This window comes from Sturnus vulgaris, chromosome Z (assembly GCF_052056855.1).
Source record: "Sturnus vulgaris isolate bStuVul1 chromosome Z, bStuVul1.hap1, whole genome shotgun sequence".
Taxonomy (NCBI): domain Eukaryota; kingdom Metazoa; phylum Chordata; class Aves; order Passeriformes; family Sturnidae; genus Sturnus; species Sturnus vulgaris.
In genome coordinates, this window is record NC_142283.1 from 27,231,030 (window position 1) to 27,245,101 (window position 14,072).

The window sequence follows — 14,072 nt, forward strand, 5'->3', positions numbered from 1 at the left end:
GAATAGCAAATACATGGCATAGCCAAAATAATAATTGTGTCATATTCCAGTTTGTATTCTAAAGCTTTCTTAGCCTATTGAAAATTGTAATAAATCATTGACTTTGGATAGCCATATATTCAGAAACACTGGTTACAGTTCACAAGTGAAAGAAGAAATAAACCAGAAGATTAAATTATTAGCAACCATTCATAAAGCGTACCGAGAGTTTCTGATTTGTGTAAAGTAACATTGGGAGTGACACTAACTTGGTTTGCAATCTGAGACCTTGTTCCGAAATTAGGGTTAATTTTAGACTCAAAAGACATTAACAAGACCTTAAACTATGCTCATTATCCCTATTTTTTCTGCGAAGAATTACTGTGAAGCATCATTTTCCAAATGTTATCCTGAAAATACTTATGTCAGGTAGAAATATTTAATTTTTGAGGTGAACAAGGGCAAATTAAAGTGAAGTAAAATATTGTTAAAATAGTATAAGAAGCTGTCTGCAAATATTTTTGCTCATTTAAATACACTTACATTTATATCTTTCCACTTAAATGAGAGTTTGTGTCAAGCCTTACAAGAAAGCTATAGAGGGGCAGCCATATACCCACCTTTATTCCTTCTTCTCCCCAAAGAAGCAAGGTATTTCTATTTTGTGGAAATACTGTGGATTTCAGCCAGAGATACTTGAAGTCCTGAATGACCCCGTGTAGATTACTTTACTGCTGTCATCTTCTGGCAGTATTGATATGTGAGACAGGGCCAATATCCCAAATAATAAGATGTACTGGGAAAGTGGTTCATTGTGTATGATATTTTTAGCAGTTGCCTTGGGAAGTTTTAAGGATACCTTTATTGGGCAAGAGTACAGTGTTACCCTTCTCTTATTCAAAGTTAAGTAAATACTGTTATTAGGATACTGCAAAATTTTCAGTTCTAGAATTGTGTTCTAGTCACTGAGACTGTTGCAGACTGGAGCAGAGAATTTAATTCTTGTGTTGAACTGGTAATTCCTAGTGGAAAAAATTAGCTACATTAACTATTTTTTAAAAGTACTTCCATTTTTTTCTTGTATAAGAACACATTCCTGATTTTGTCCTTTTTCCCCCATGAAGATGCATAATGTCGTTGCTCCCCTTACCATTTTGCTGGCCAAGATTTGAACTTGGGCTTTTGTTTGTCCTTTTTTCTGTATGTCATGAGCAAAGTAATAAAGCCATCTAATCTCAGAGATTAAGAATGAGAAAAGTGTAGACAGGTATTTGGTTCTTCCAAAGTGTTTGAGCTAGAGAATCACAGGATTGACTAGTTTGGAGAAGACCATTGAGATTGAGTCCAGCCTATGATCCATCACCACCCTGTCAACTAGGCCATGACACTGAGTGCCATATCCAGTCTTTTCTTAAACACCTCCAGGGATGGTGGCTCTACCACCTCCCTGTGCAGACCATTCCAATGTCCCACCACTCCTTTTGTGAAGAAATGTTTCCTAATGTCCAGCCTAAACCCCACCCCTCAGTGCATCTTAAGACTGTGTGGTCTTGTTCTGTTGCTGGTGGCTGGGGGAAGAGACTGATCCCCATCTGACTACAGCCTCCTTTCAGGGAGTTGAAGAGTGACAAGGGCTCCCCTGAGTCTCCTTTTCTCCTCTATTCTTTAGGTTGTACAAAAACAGACTGCCAGAATTGCTTGTAACCTCCTTGTTCTAGGATTTTCCACCCTTTCTGCAGCCTCTCAACCAAGCTGCATTTGGTTATAAAAAGAAATTTTTGCTCATGCGGCAAGGGAGTCTTGAAGTCTAAGCAGCCTCATATGCTTCATTTCAAAAGTAGACAAAGTAGTGCTTTTCATTAGGTATGTCTAGGTAGTCATATACCCTTCCAAGGTAACACTAGCCTTGATGCTACTATTGAGGAGGTTTAATTCCAGAGCACGGGAACTAATCTGTACGGGTTTTACTTGCTATATGTTTTAGTGACTTAAGAGCAAGAATTGGATTTCCCACCTTAAGAAGGTTACTGTACAGTTAGTATGAAAGGCAGTATGAGAAAAAATGCTCAGCTGAAAGTTTTGCTCTTTCATGGTAGTTGAACTGCTTTATTTCTTCTCACCAACTTTCTTTTCCTTCCAGAAGAAAGTCTGAATAAAAAATTTCCCTTGGATTAAAGCATATTAATACATCAGTAAAAAGAAATTAATACATTAAACTATATACTTGGCTAAATATATTACTTGCTAATTTTTTAAATATTTTTTATTCTACATCTTATTTCATTGGCTCCATCAGACCATCTATTCAGTGTTTGCTTTGAAAGTAATGAAAAAAGGCATATTTGTTTTATATGGTCGGTTAATTTGCCCACTCACAAAAACAAAACTCTAAAATGCTAATTAAATTGTAGAGGCATGTTCCTATCCTAGGCTTGTATCAGAACTTCACACTTGTGACAAATTAACTGCTAATAGCTAACAAGTGCAAAGAGAGTGGTAAGTCAGCATTGCTGTTACCCATGCTGCTAAGTTTAAAATTTGCATGTCTGACGTGTGAAGTGTTCCATGTGTTTGTTTTAATGCTGTCATCTTTGATTTTGTGAGAAATAGATGAGATATTTTCAAGTTGTTCTAAAAGCAAGTTCCCATAATCATGCAAAAAGTCATTAGCCCTGGGGACGTTGACTGGAGATCTTCCAGTCCTGTGCTCTAACCACATTACAACACCGTGATGCTGAGAAACAGTATCTTGCCTGTGATGACACCCAGGTCTTTGGCATTTTTCTTGATATCTCACATTGAGGATTTGTGTAACTTGTTTTTCATATTTACTCTGTCATCTTTCTCCACTGTTAATATCCGAATATCTCTCCTTTGGGAAGTAGCTTTATTATTGCTATTTTTCAGCTGTAGCAGATTATGTTTTAAAGGCAAAAGATTGATATTTTGCTTGCCTGTGCTTGTAACTTGTAACAGTTCTTTTTTATATCCTTATTCAGATGTTCCTAGAACAGCATCCCAACCTAATGTCAAAGTGTTTCCACCCTCCAGATTATTAGAGAACATTTATATATGAACACGTCTAAAATACCATTTTTTCAGCGCTATATAAGACATTAGTCTGGGATGCAATAAAGTGCATTTCTGATGATTGCTGTTAAAATGTTTTTTCTCCAGCTGTTATTATATTGTAACCCTTCAGATACCACACTTCATGCTGAGGATGTTAAAGAGACAATTTTGAAAATATTTGAAAGTTTAACTAAAGAAGAGTTTTGCAAAATATAAATTCCAACTCAGTTATTTTCCTACAAACACCAATTGCTGCCTAAATTTCCATTCTTTCTCTTTCCATAGGATTGAAAATTCTTATAATATTTAAAGTTATTTTATTCCTGTAATTGTCTATCTCCATCAACCACATCGTTTAGTTCATGTTACAGGTTATATCCCTGCAGTTCTGCTCTAATTTATAATAATGGCTAAGTTGAATTTTTATTTCTTAGTACTTATGCATAGGTATTAATACTTAGTACTAATTTCATAGTCTTTATGCATAGGAAATTTCCCCCTCTGAGAAAAAGGGCATTCCAAGAGGCGTGAGCAGAACTGATGTTGCGCACATTACTTGGCCCGGGGATAACCAGCATGTTGGATGATACAGCGGAAATTGAAACTTTTTGACAGGGCCTGTTGGATGTAGCTGCCAGAGTAGCAGGTATCCATATACTCCATTTAAAGCCAAGGTGGTATTTGAGCTGTTTGTTCCATTCTTCTCCAGGCAGCCTCCCTCCTCCAGGTGTGGCTTCTATCCATTCACTTTCTATACTGAAAGACCCTCCTCCCATCACTTCTTTCCCAAACTTGATACCCATGAGGGATTTCTTGGCAATGCAATCTCCATCTGGGAAGCTATAGTTTAGCCACATGCCTTTCACCAGGCAAGGGATGATTTATTAATAAATTATATACCCTAAGCTGCTGTCTGTAGATATTTCTACATTTCTAGAGTATAGTCATATGTGCTTTGATGTTTGAGTGATAACACCTCAAAACTTGCATGTGACACCAAACAAAATCATAATGAAAAGAAAGGACGTTTGGATATAATGTCTTGTAAAACTTTTAAAGACACGTCTTTTAATTTAAATATTAAGACATTTTTAAAAGGCATTACTTAAACACAGAGCTAGAAGACTATTTGAGAATACTTGAAAATAAAGAAGAATCTTTTCAAGACTTGTTTTCATCTGTGATTTTTGAATTATTTACTTCAGGCTTTTCAAAATAATTCTGTAAATGGATAAGACATTTATTTGCCAATTAAAGTCAAACAGGCTTTTTTCAAATGAAGACAAATTAGGCTTTAAAATTAGTCTTCGTATGAAAAACAAACTTCAAATATAGTCTTGAAAAATTCTCTAGTCAAATTTGGCAACCAAATAAAGAATTGTGACAAATCAATAGGAAATTAGTTGAGATAATATAATTGTGAAATCTAGAGCCAGGTTTAGAATTAATCAGTTTCCAACTTGTCAGTGTGGTTTTGTGAATAAAGATTACAATTTTCTCATAGGTTACGTATATCTTACTTGTCAAATAAACTGAATTATATTCTTTGATATCTTAGCAGTTCAGCATTGATCATCATATTGCTTATTTTTTGTTTCTTCTCTTTTTTTCCCTAGTCCTATTTGTTGTTCTTGTTTTTCATTAATCCATTCCAAACAAATCATCTTAGAGTCTCCCATCCAAGTGTCTTAAAAGGGTAAGGGGGAAAAAATTACTCTTATAATAATGAAATAAGGAATTACTCTACCCAAAACAAGCTGTACCAAGGGAAGGCAGCAGAGATTCTTGTCTGTAATATGAGCATGAACTTTAAAAAGCACCTGTGTTCTCTAGATGTGTCTGCAAGCAAGTCTGTCAACCACCACCAGGAGAAGAGTGTCTGTCTACACAACTGATGTCAGCTAGCCTCCTCTGAAGTGCTTGTTATGTAGTTTTCTATTTCTTCCTTAGACTTAAACTTCTTTATTTTTGGCTACCCAAGCCTTATCTTTTTGTCTATGTCTTATTAACTCACCATCTCTTTTGGTGTCTGGTCTGAAACTTTGTATGTTCCCGTCATAACACCTCTCTAAAGTTCCCTGCCTGCTCCATCTTGCTTGTGTCACATTTCTGCAATGGAGCTGCTTAACTGCACAAGGATGAAGGCATGACTTATTAGTAGAAAACACCCTGTGAAACCCATGTTAAAGGCAAAAACCACAAAACGTAAGAGCAGCTTTCCTACCATGGGGACAATATGGATGGGCACCATCACCTTGTGGAGCTCATATATCAGGGCTAGGCAAAGCATCCCACTGTGGCTTTGCACTATGGGGAAGGGGGTGGGCAACCACTGGACATTTCATGTTTTCCTTCAGCCGCTTCTTGAATTTGAGCAGCTCAGGTCTGCTTACAGGCACAGAGCATACATCTGATGTGAAGGGTACTTCTGACATTTTTATTGCTCCCAGAAAGGCAAGCAGGCTTGCAGGGTTGCGCCAAGGCAGGACCAAGATGTGCCTAAGCTTTGAGCATACCTGGCATACTGTCTTAGCCTCACCTCTCAACAGCAGTGTGGGCATTGGTGTAGCCTCATCTTCCTCATGGCATATTGTGCGTACTGGAGGTTGGATGGACGTACACCTACTAGCAATAGGAGTGGTTGTCAGAGAATTCTGGACATTTTGTTTAAATGTAGAATTTTGTTCAAAATTAAGAACCAATATCTAAGACTCATTTCTGTTGCCTTGAGTTATGTATCATTGCTGTATGTGTTTATTAGAAACTGTGCGTGTTTTCCATAGGCACGAGGAGTTTAAAGTGATTGTGGTAATGTTAAAACACACTCAGAGGAATATGGGTAGCATGGGTATAAATTACTGTGAGGGGTTAAATAGCGCAAGACATGGTGAGTAGCTGTTCATTTAGCACCTGAGGATAAGCAAAATCAAAGCCTTTAATCCCAATGGTTTGTGCTTACTTGGAAAAATGTTTGTCTGACTGCAGGCATGGAACCCGTTGTGCTGGAGAAGTGGCAGCCACGGCAAACAACTCACACTGCACAGTAGGAATCGCCTTTAATGCCAAGATTGGAGGTATGTGAAACAATCTCCCACAGGAAAAAAACATGTAACCAAAGAGCCATTTGTGCTAAATGCTGCATTCAGATCTTTCTCAACAAGAGAAGGAGATTTGTATGAACAAGCCTCACTGTGTTACTAGTAATGCTTAGTTGTAGAATGTTCATTCAATATCAATACTGAAGGAGTTTGTCTGTGGTGGCCCTTCTGTAGTGCTCTCTGGAATGCTGCCTCCCAGTACACATCAAAAAATAGAAAGTAAAATTTTTGATGAAAACATGACCCTGGAATTAGGACATTGGGGTTTTCTCACAGATTCAGAGCTCTTAAGTGATGAACTTCAACAAACCATGAGTACACATCAGTAATATTGCCTTGCATATTGATCCCAAATGAAACACTCTCAAAACATAATGCATTTTTGTTGCTTATGATTGGTAGGAATACTCTTGTTATCTCTATGGGTGATAAGATTATTGCCTGAAAATCAATGTTTGATGACATAATTTTGTTCATTCAGCCAAGAGGTTTCAAGTGTTTTCTGTAAATTCTTAGTTATTGGTGGTTCGATTAATGTCTTTAGCTTAGTTTGTGGCAATGATTATCAAGATGTCATCTGCATGTCTCCTGGGATGTAGCCTGCCTGTGACAGACTGTAATACTTCTAGTGAAGTTTATTCTGAACTTTTGATGAAATCATGGGATTAGTATATCGGCTTTCAGCTGAAAGACTTGTAGCTCAGTCTCATTAATTGTTGCCTTTTGAAATAGATCTTAAAATAGAGCCCATCTGTGAAAACAGAAACATGTTTACCTATTTGTACATCAGAGGACTGTTCAAAAATATGATCAGGCAGAATTGAGACCATGTTTCCATTATTGAAAATACTGCATCTATTCTCTGCTGGATCAGTTTGATCCAAATCAAATGTGAGCACAGGTGCATTTCAAATTACCCAAAGCACACAACATCATCCTCATATCAGCTTTCCGTTTTCCTGCTGGAAAAACAAAATTAGGGTAGATAATACCACATCCAGGATAAGGTTACACTGATGCAGAAAAAGAATTTCCCCTCAGGTGAAGAGCCTTGCTGCACAAACACTGTTGGAGTGGTTTGGAAAATCAGAACTGGTCAAGTGAGGGAGTTTGTGACAGATGAACAGGTTGTCTCATGTGAACATGGCATTTAACCGTGTACAGCAGTTATGATATCAGATCTCTTGAGTTGTCAACCAGAGTCAGAAGAGAGTTAGTGCACTGATGGAAACAAGAGATGCCTTCTGGAGAAGTTCTCTTTTTAAGTGGAATAGTCACACAAGCTTTGACATGGCTTTGAAAAGTTTATACTAAATATAGTGTAAAAACTGATTCAGATGGACACAGTATGCAGGTAATAGAAACGGTAAAGACTAGATACCTATGCCTCTTTTTTTATTTATTCTTAAAAGAAAGCTGTAAATTAGTAACAGTGTACAAACTTCACTTGGGGTGCCACCTTTTAAAAGGATCAGCATTTGGAAATAAGACTTCAGGAAGCTCAACAAATAATCTGCAGAAAATCAGAGTTAAGAGGAAGTTCCAGGGAAAGTAGGTTAAGCTTCCTCTTCCATCCAAAGCAGAGCTTTGCTGCTGCTGACCTCTACTTGGCATGCCTTGTTCCTTTCCCTCAGAACAGCTATAAGCTATACATGTTTATATACAGTCGTTGTGTTCCCTCTCTACAGGTCAGATAGAGTGTAAAAATTTTGAATCATATAATGCTGAACTAGTATTCAGCTCACTTGTTTCCCAGGGTTTAAAGGTCCTCCTGGGGTATTCTTGGAGAAGAAACTAGAGTTGAAGTAAAGCAATTACATTCTCCTTATATAGAGGAGCACCTGCTTACAATGGTGTTGGATTTGCTCCACCAAGATAAGTATCTTTTACTTCAAACCAGAAAGCATTTCTGGACACATAAGGGATAGTAAGGATATCAAGCAAAAGGGAAAAAAATCTGTCTCCATCAATGTGCCATAAAATACTGGCAGTTGAACAAATCCAGTTAATGATCTTTCTGATGGGAAGTTGTTAACAAGATATCCATTAATAATGCTCATTTTCTTCTAAATGTGTTTATACTCCTTGTCTCATTTCCAAATATTTAAGAACTTCTGATGACCAAGTTTCTTAGAAAGTCTGAGCTTTCTTTTAAAATGTGTAAATGAAGATGTAACCTGTAGAAAAGAAAATTTTAGTCAAATTGTAATCTGGGTCCTCAGTCTTTTTACAGGTTATGACAAGTTTCTTATAAAAATTATACAAGTTTCTGTATAGCTAAGCTCTATAGGTGCCTCTCACTAAAAGACAAACCAGTGCACCAAAGGGATGGATCTTTTTTTTTAGATTTAAACTCTGCAATAATCACATGAAACAAATTACCAGGTACAGAGCTTGTGAGACTTTTTATAGGAAGGGTTGGTTAGCTTGCTGTTATTATTGCAAACTGATTGTGGAAGTTGTAAAACATCTGTGGTGATTTGGGTGTTTAGTTACTTGGCTGGGCTCAAGTCCTGATGGGAAAAGTTACACTGAATTATGGCACAACAGATGTATATTGTCTTCAGTTGACGAGGATTAGTTCAGCTGTTTCTTTAAATCAGATGTTGAATAAAAATGAGCATTTTAAAAGAAAATTTCCTTTCAACTCAGTTTTGCATGTTTCCTGTGATTCATTGAAAATTTGTTCTGAGTAAAAAGCCACTTACATTTTGCAATTACTTCAAATGTTAAAAAAAGTTTATAAGGACTCTGAAGTCTTGAAACAGTCTGCAAACACGGTCTGCTAATTGCCTTTTGGATAGCTTTTGTTGTCCTATCACTACATGCCAAATGCAGTTTGGAGGATGGGTGATCAGCAGACTTAACCAATGCAGACATTGCGCGGGGGGGATAGGAAGGCAGGAATAAAGGAAGGATCATTATTTTCATTGCAAATATCCAATGAGATGTCTGTTGTTCAAAGTCATCTTGCACATTATTACAGAAGTACGGTCTTTTAGGCTGGATAAGACCAAGATCATCAAGTTCAACCTTTGACTGATTACCACCACCTTGCAAACTAGAGCAAAGCACTAAGTGCCATGTCTTGCTTTTTCTTGAACGCTCCAGGGATGGTGATACCACCACCTCCCTGAGCAATCTGCTCCACTGTTTAAACAAACCTTTGAGTGAAGAAATTATTTCTGATGACCACCCTGAACCTCCCCTGGTGCAATCTGAGGCTATGTCCTCTCATCCTGTTGCTGGTTGCCTCGGAGAAGAAGCCAACCCCTACCTTACTATGCCCTCCTTTCAGGCAGTAGTAGAGAGCAATAATTCTCCCCTGAGCCTTCTTTTCTCCAGGCTAAATACCCCCACCCTCAGCAGCTCCTCACGGGACTTACACTCAAGACGCTTCATCAGCTCCATTGCCCTCTTCTGGACATGTTCCAGCACCTCAATGTCTTTCTTGAAGTGAGGGGCCCAGACTGGAAATAGAACTCCAGATGCAGCCTCACCAGGGCCAAGTACAGGGGGACAATCACTTTCCTAGTCCTGCTGGCCACTATTCTTGACACAGGCCAGGTGCCATAGGCCTTCTTGGCCACCTGGCCACACTGATGGCTCATGTTTAGCTGGCTGTCAACCAGCAGTCCCGGGTCCCTTCTCCCTGGGTCACTTTGCAGTCACTCTGTTCCCAGCCTGTAGTGGTGCATGGGGGTGTTTTGACCAAAGTGCAGGACTTGACACTTGGCCTGGTTGAACCTCACAGATGGCCTTGGCCAATAGCTTTGAAGCACGTCTGTCCATTGTTGGCTTCAGAGAACAACACCTAAGTCACAACCTTGTCTGTGTTGCTTTAAAAGTAGACAACTTCACCACTAAAAAAACCCAAAAATGGTGTGAATTACTTTAGGTGCCAGTTGCAGCAATTTGAGTTATTGTTCATTGGTTGAATATAATAGTTAGACTTGCTAACAAAGTCATAAAGAAAAGCTTAATTTTCCTTCTTTCAAAACCAGTATACCTTTATTCAGAACTAGAGAGATACTTTAATATGCTTTAAAGGATTTGACCACACAACTTTCACCATCATTAATTTTCTGTGATTATGCAGAAGAAAATAAAATCCTAGAATTAAAGAGTTGGTTTAATGACTCTTTTTTAAAAGCAAAGTTCATAGTGGGATCACAGTTTGTAATTATCTCACAAAACATAGGCAACTTTTGTGTGAACTAAGAAATACAATCACTTTGCATTTTTGAGTTAGAGTAAGGGAAAAAAAAGTCTTCTTTCAACAAAGAAGATATTCCTATGCCTCTTGTTAATAGGAAGTTAAAGGCTTGTTAAACACACCAGTTTCTTTCATCTGAGCTCATAAGCCAAATGCAATGTGTCTGTAATTAAAAATACCTAAATTTGGCATATAAATTGGAGTAGTGTTCTAAAGGGGAAAGAGCATCTAACTTGTAAATTGTGGAAGTGATCATCCCTCTATCATGCTATTGTATTAAATTTTAATTTTATATTTAGCCTCCCTTTGATCACGTCACACTAGCTGTGTGTAGGTCTTTTTTCTTTTTTAGGTTAAAACTGGCATTGGTGGTTTTCTCAAATTTAACCACTAAGTCTTAAAGTTAGAACAAAAACAAATTCCATATTTTCTCAGTTTTCAGATTTTAGTATACTATATTCAGTCTAGTGAACTTATAAAGTGCTGGTAGATTGACTTATCCAAACCCACGTGAATGGGTTCTTTTAACAGAAGAATTGCAGATGATACCTTTCAAAAGTTTCATCTGTAGGAGAAAGATGTCCACTGTGCTGTAATTTCAGGTTGAACAACATTGTCTGTTTGTTCATAGCCTCTTGTAATTGCCGTGCTGCAGTGTGTGGTAATCGTTCTGTACACAGGAGAGTTCTCCTCAGTTTCTTCCTTACAGCCTCATACAATGAAGGATTAATGCCAAGGTTACTTACCTGTAGGGATCCTTTTATTTCATCTATTAACATGATTAAAACTGTGAATGTCTCAAGGAAGGTGCTGCAGTTTCACTGCAGTATAAAAGGAGAAAGAAAATCAATTATTATCTTTAAGTGACATAAAAACATTTCAAAGTTCAAGTAGTTTTAAAAATTTTATTTAGCCTAAAACTTTGTTGTTGGAGTTTGAAGGCTATATAGTGAATAAATTACTTGTATATAATTTTTAGAACTAGAAGAAGGATGAAAATATTCATATCTTCTTATATTTTTTCCATCTAGAGACATTGGGAAAACAGATACCCAACAGATTTTTTTGTTGTTGTTGTTGTGTTTTGTTTTGTTGGGTTTTTTTCTTTAATAGCAGTAGTAATTATTATAATTTTTTCAGTTCAGTGTCATACACAACAATTTTCTCGGAGAGTGGGAAGAAACATTTTGAGTTTGTCTGTGAAAGTTCATAGTATTTTTCATTCTACAGGTGTACGGATGCTGGATGGAGATGTGACAGATATGGTAGAGGCAAAGTCTCTGAGCCTTAATCCTCAGCACATCCACATTTACAGTGCTAGCTGGGGGCCTGATGACGACGGTAAGACTGTGGATGGACCCGCTTCTCTGGCACGTCAGGCCTTTGAGAATGGCATCAGAATGGTAGGTTGGCATCAAAGTGCATCCCCTGGATCTGCTTTCATGTGTACACCTAAGGGTACCTGTGCCCAGTACATGCAAGTGCTCAGCATGGGGAAAGGCAAAGGACTTGAAAGGAAAGAAGAAAACTTCTTTGCATAAAACTAAAAACAGATTTTTCTTTTGTAGTGACCTGATTGTCAGTCTTACATGAAGTACCAGACAGCTCTGTTCATTTTCAACTGGAATACATCATCCTCAGTGTCTTTTCAAACTGCTCTGAGGTAGTGATGTAATTAGAAATAAATTGACTGAGAAATGCTACTTTGCACATCAGTGCCAACTCATCAAATCAGAGTTGCAAAGATATTTTAAGGCAAAACCTTTGACTGTGTTTCCTTCTTTCTTATTTTCTATTTTGCTTTGTTTTGCATGATTTCTTTATGTAAGTTTGATGATTTTAATAGGGAGTTGGCAAAAAAAGGTCTATACCCATAGTTCTTTTACCATTTACATCTGATTTCAGAGAGCTTACAAAACTATGATGAAGGGGACAATAGTGGAACAGCAAAGTCTTGCTCAAGAAAGTTTTATGTTTAAACACATTTCTTTAGCAGAAGGACTCAGCCATTTCCTCATTGAAATCTCAAGTTCTCAAACTGGGAATAAATATGTGGAATAACTTGCCAAGAGCATAGATCTTGCCAACAAACAGTATTGTTCCACTGTTATTACTATAGCAGTAATATGAGAAGATACCCTACAGAACCCAGATGAATTTCATTTTACCAGCACATTGTTCTGTATGTCTATAGTGAAAACATAACATTTAATTTTCTGAGGTAGGTTTTTTCTGATAATAATACAAGAAGTACAATACAGAAAAAGTTTGGTATATTTTTTTGAGAAATAATGAAAGTCATATTTGATACAAGTTAAATTATTATTTTTACAATTTAACTTTTATGTTATTTTATCAAACTTTCTTCTGCCTGAAGTTGCTCGTGAAGAATTGAATAGATATAAGTATTTCCATGTATTTTGGGTATTTTATCTGTCTCTGACTACAAAAACTCCTTCACTTCTACTCACAAAATAGAAGTTATTTTTAAAACTTGCATAAAAATGTACTGATAAGAAATACAAAACATTTAAAGTTAACCTCTAATTTTCATTCTTTAAAATACAATAGAGAGTGGAAGATTGTAAATGCATGTTGGAATTACCACCTTCCCAGTTAGACTGTTTCCAGACCAAGAATTACTTCAAGATGAACTTATTCTCTTTCTTTTTAATAAACCATGTCTTTCTGTATTCAGGTAAAGGTACTTTTTCTGTATTTCCTTACACTGCCATAAGCTGTGTCATTTTAAAAGATAAGGCAAATGGAAGAAAAGATAAATTTTCTTTGACATGGGCTCATTGTTCAAGGTCGTGATTATATACTCAGCCAAACATAGATTTCCTAAAGGAGTCACAATAATGGTGCAATAATAATAGGCAGACAAAAATGCTTATTATGTTGTGTACAGATCCTTACTCTCCTTTTTCAGAAATATTGAACCAAACAATAACAGTATAATATCTAAGATCGCGTCTGTGGAGTAAATTAAAGTAACATTGTATCTTAGTTTAAGAAAATTAAAGGGGCAGATATTCCAAAATTAGTTACCTCCCCTTTTAGTTTTAACCACTGCTCATTCACCAATAAGGAAAGATGAATGCAAGAAGAGGTAAGGGAAAAAATAACAGTTTAAAACAGTCATTAAAAAATGAAACAGGAACAGGCAAAAAATAACAGTGATAATCAGTAGTTATAATGTTACTGAATTTCATGGATTATTCATAGATTCTCCAGAAACAAAGAAAAGCAAAAAGAGCAGAGAAACCCTGATGGCACTCTCCATGGATGATCGTGTGTGGAGAGATAAAGGGAAAATGGCAGACAACTCTTTTCCCCAGGATGGCTCCCTCTACAGATGACCTGGGGTGAAGAGAGAACAAAGAGAGAAAAAGAGCGCAGCACCAAACCTCCGCAATTAAAAATCTCCCTCTTACCCCCACATATCAACCAAGAGGGAGCAAGAGCAAAACAGAAAGAAAACCTAGAATCCCTGGAGGCTGGAACTGGAACTCATAGGAATAGCTATGAGTCAATATGTCAATATATGTCAATAGCTGGAACTCATGGAGGGACTTTGCCTTCTCTTTGGCAAAAACAGTGGGCAGCGGGCTTGGACAACTTGGATTCCATGTTCTCCTGCTTTGACCAGGCACTGCTGGCAGACTGGGATGACCATATGGAGTGGGAGCTGTTCTGTTTTTCTT

General features: G+C 37.2%; 1 protein-coding gene across 2 annotated transcripts in view; it reads left to right on the top strand.

Moving 5' to 3' along the window:
• PCSK5 (proprotein convertase subtilisin/kexin type 5) overlaps positions 1 to 14,072 on the top strand; it is a 245,934-nt gene that overhangs the window by 95,629 nt on the left and 136,233 nt on the right. For both annotated transcript variants that reach the window (XM_088156600.1, XM_088156601.1), the window contains exons 6-7: positions 6,037 to 6,125; positions 11,596 to 11,768. In XM_088156600.1, the coding sequence (XP_088012726.1) occupies positions 6,037 to 6,125; positions 11,596 to 11,768 (262 nt within the window). The remainder of the gene's footprint in view (positions 1 to 6,036; positions 6,126 to 11,595; positions 11,769 to 14,072) is intronic.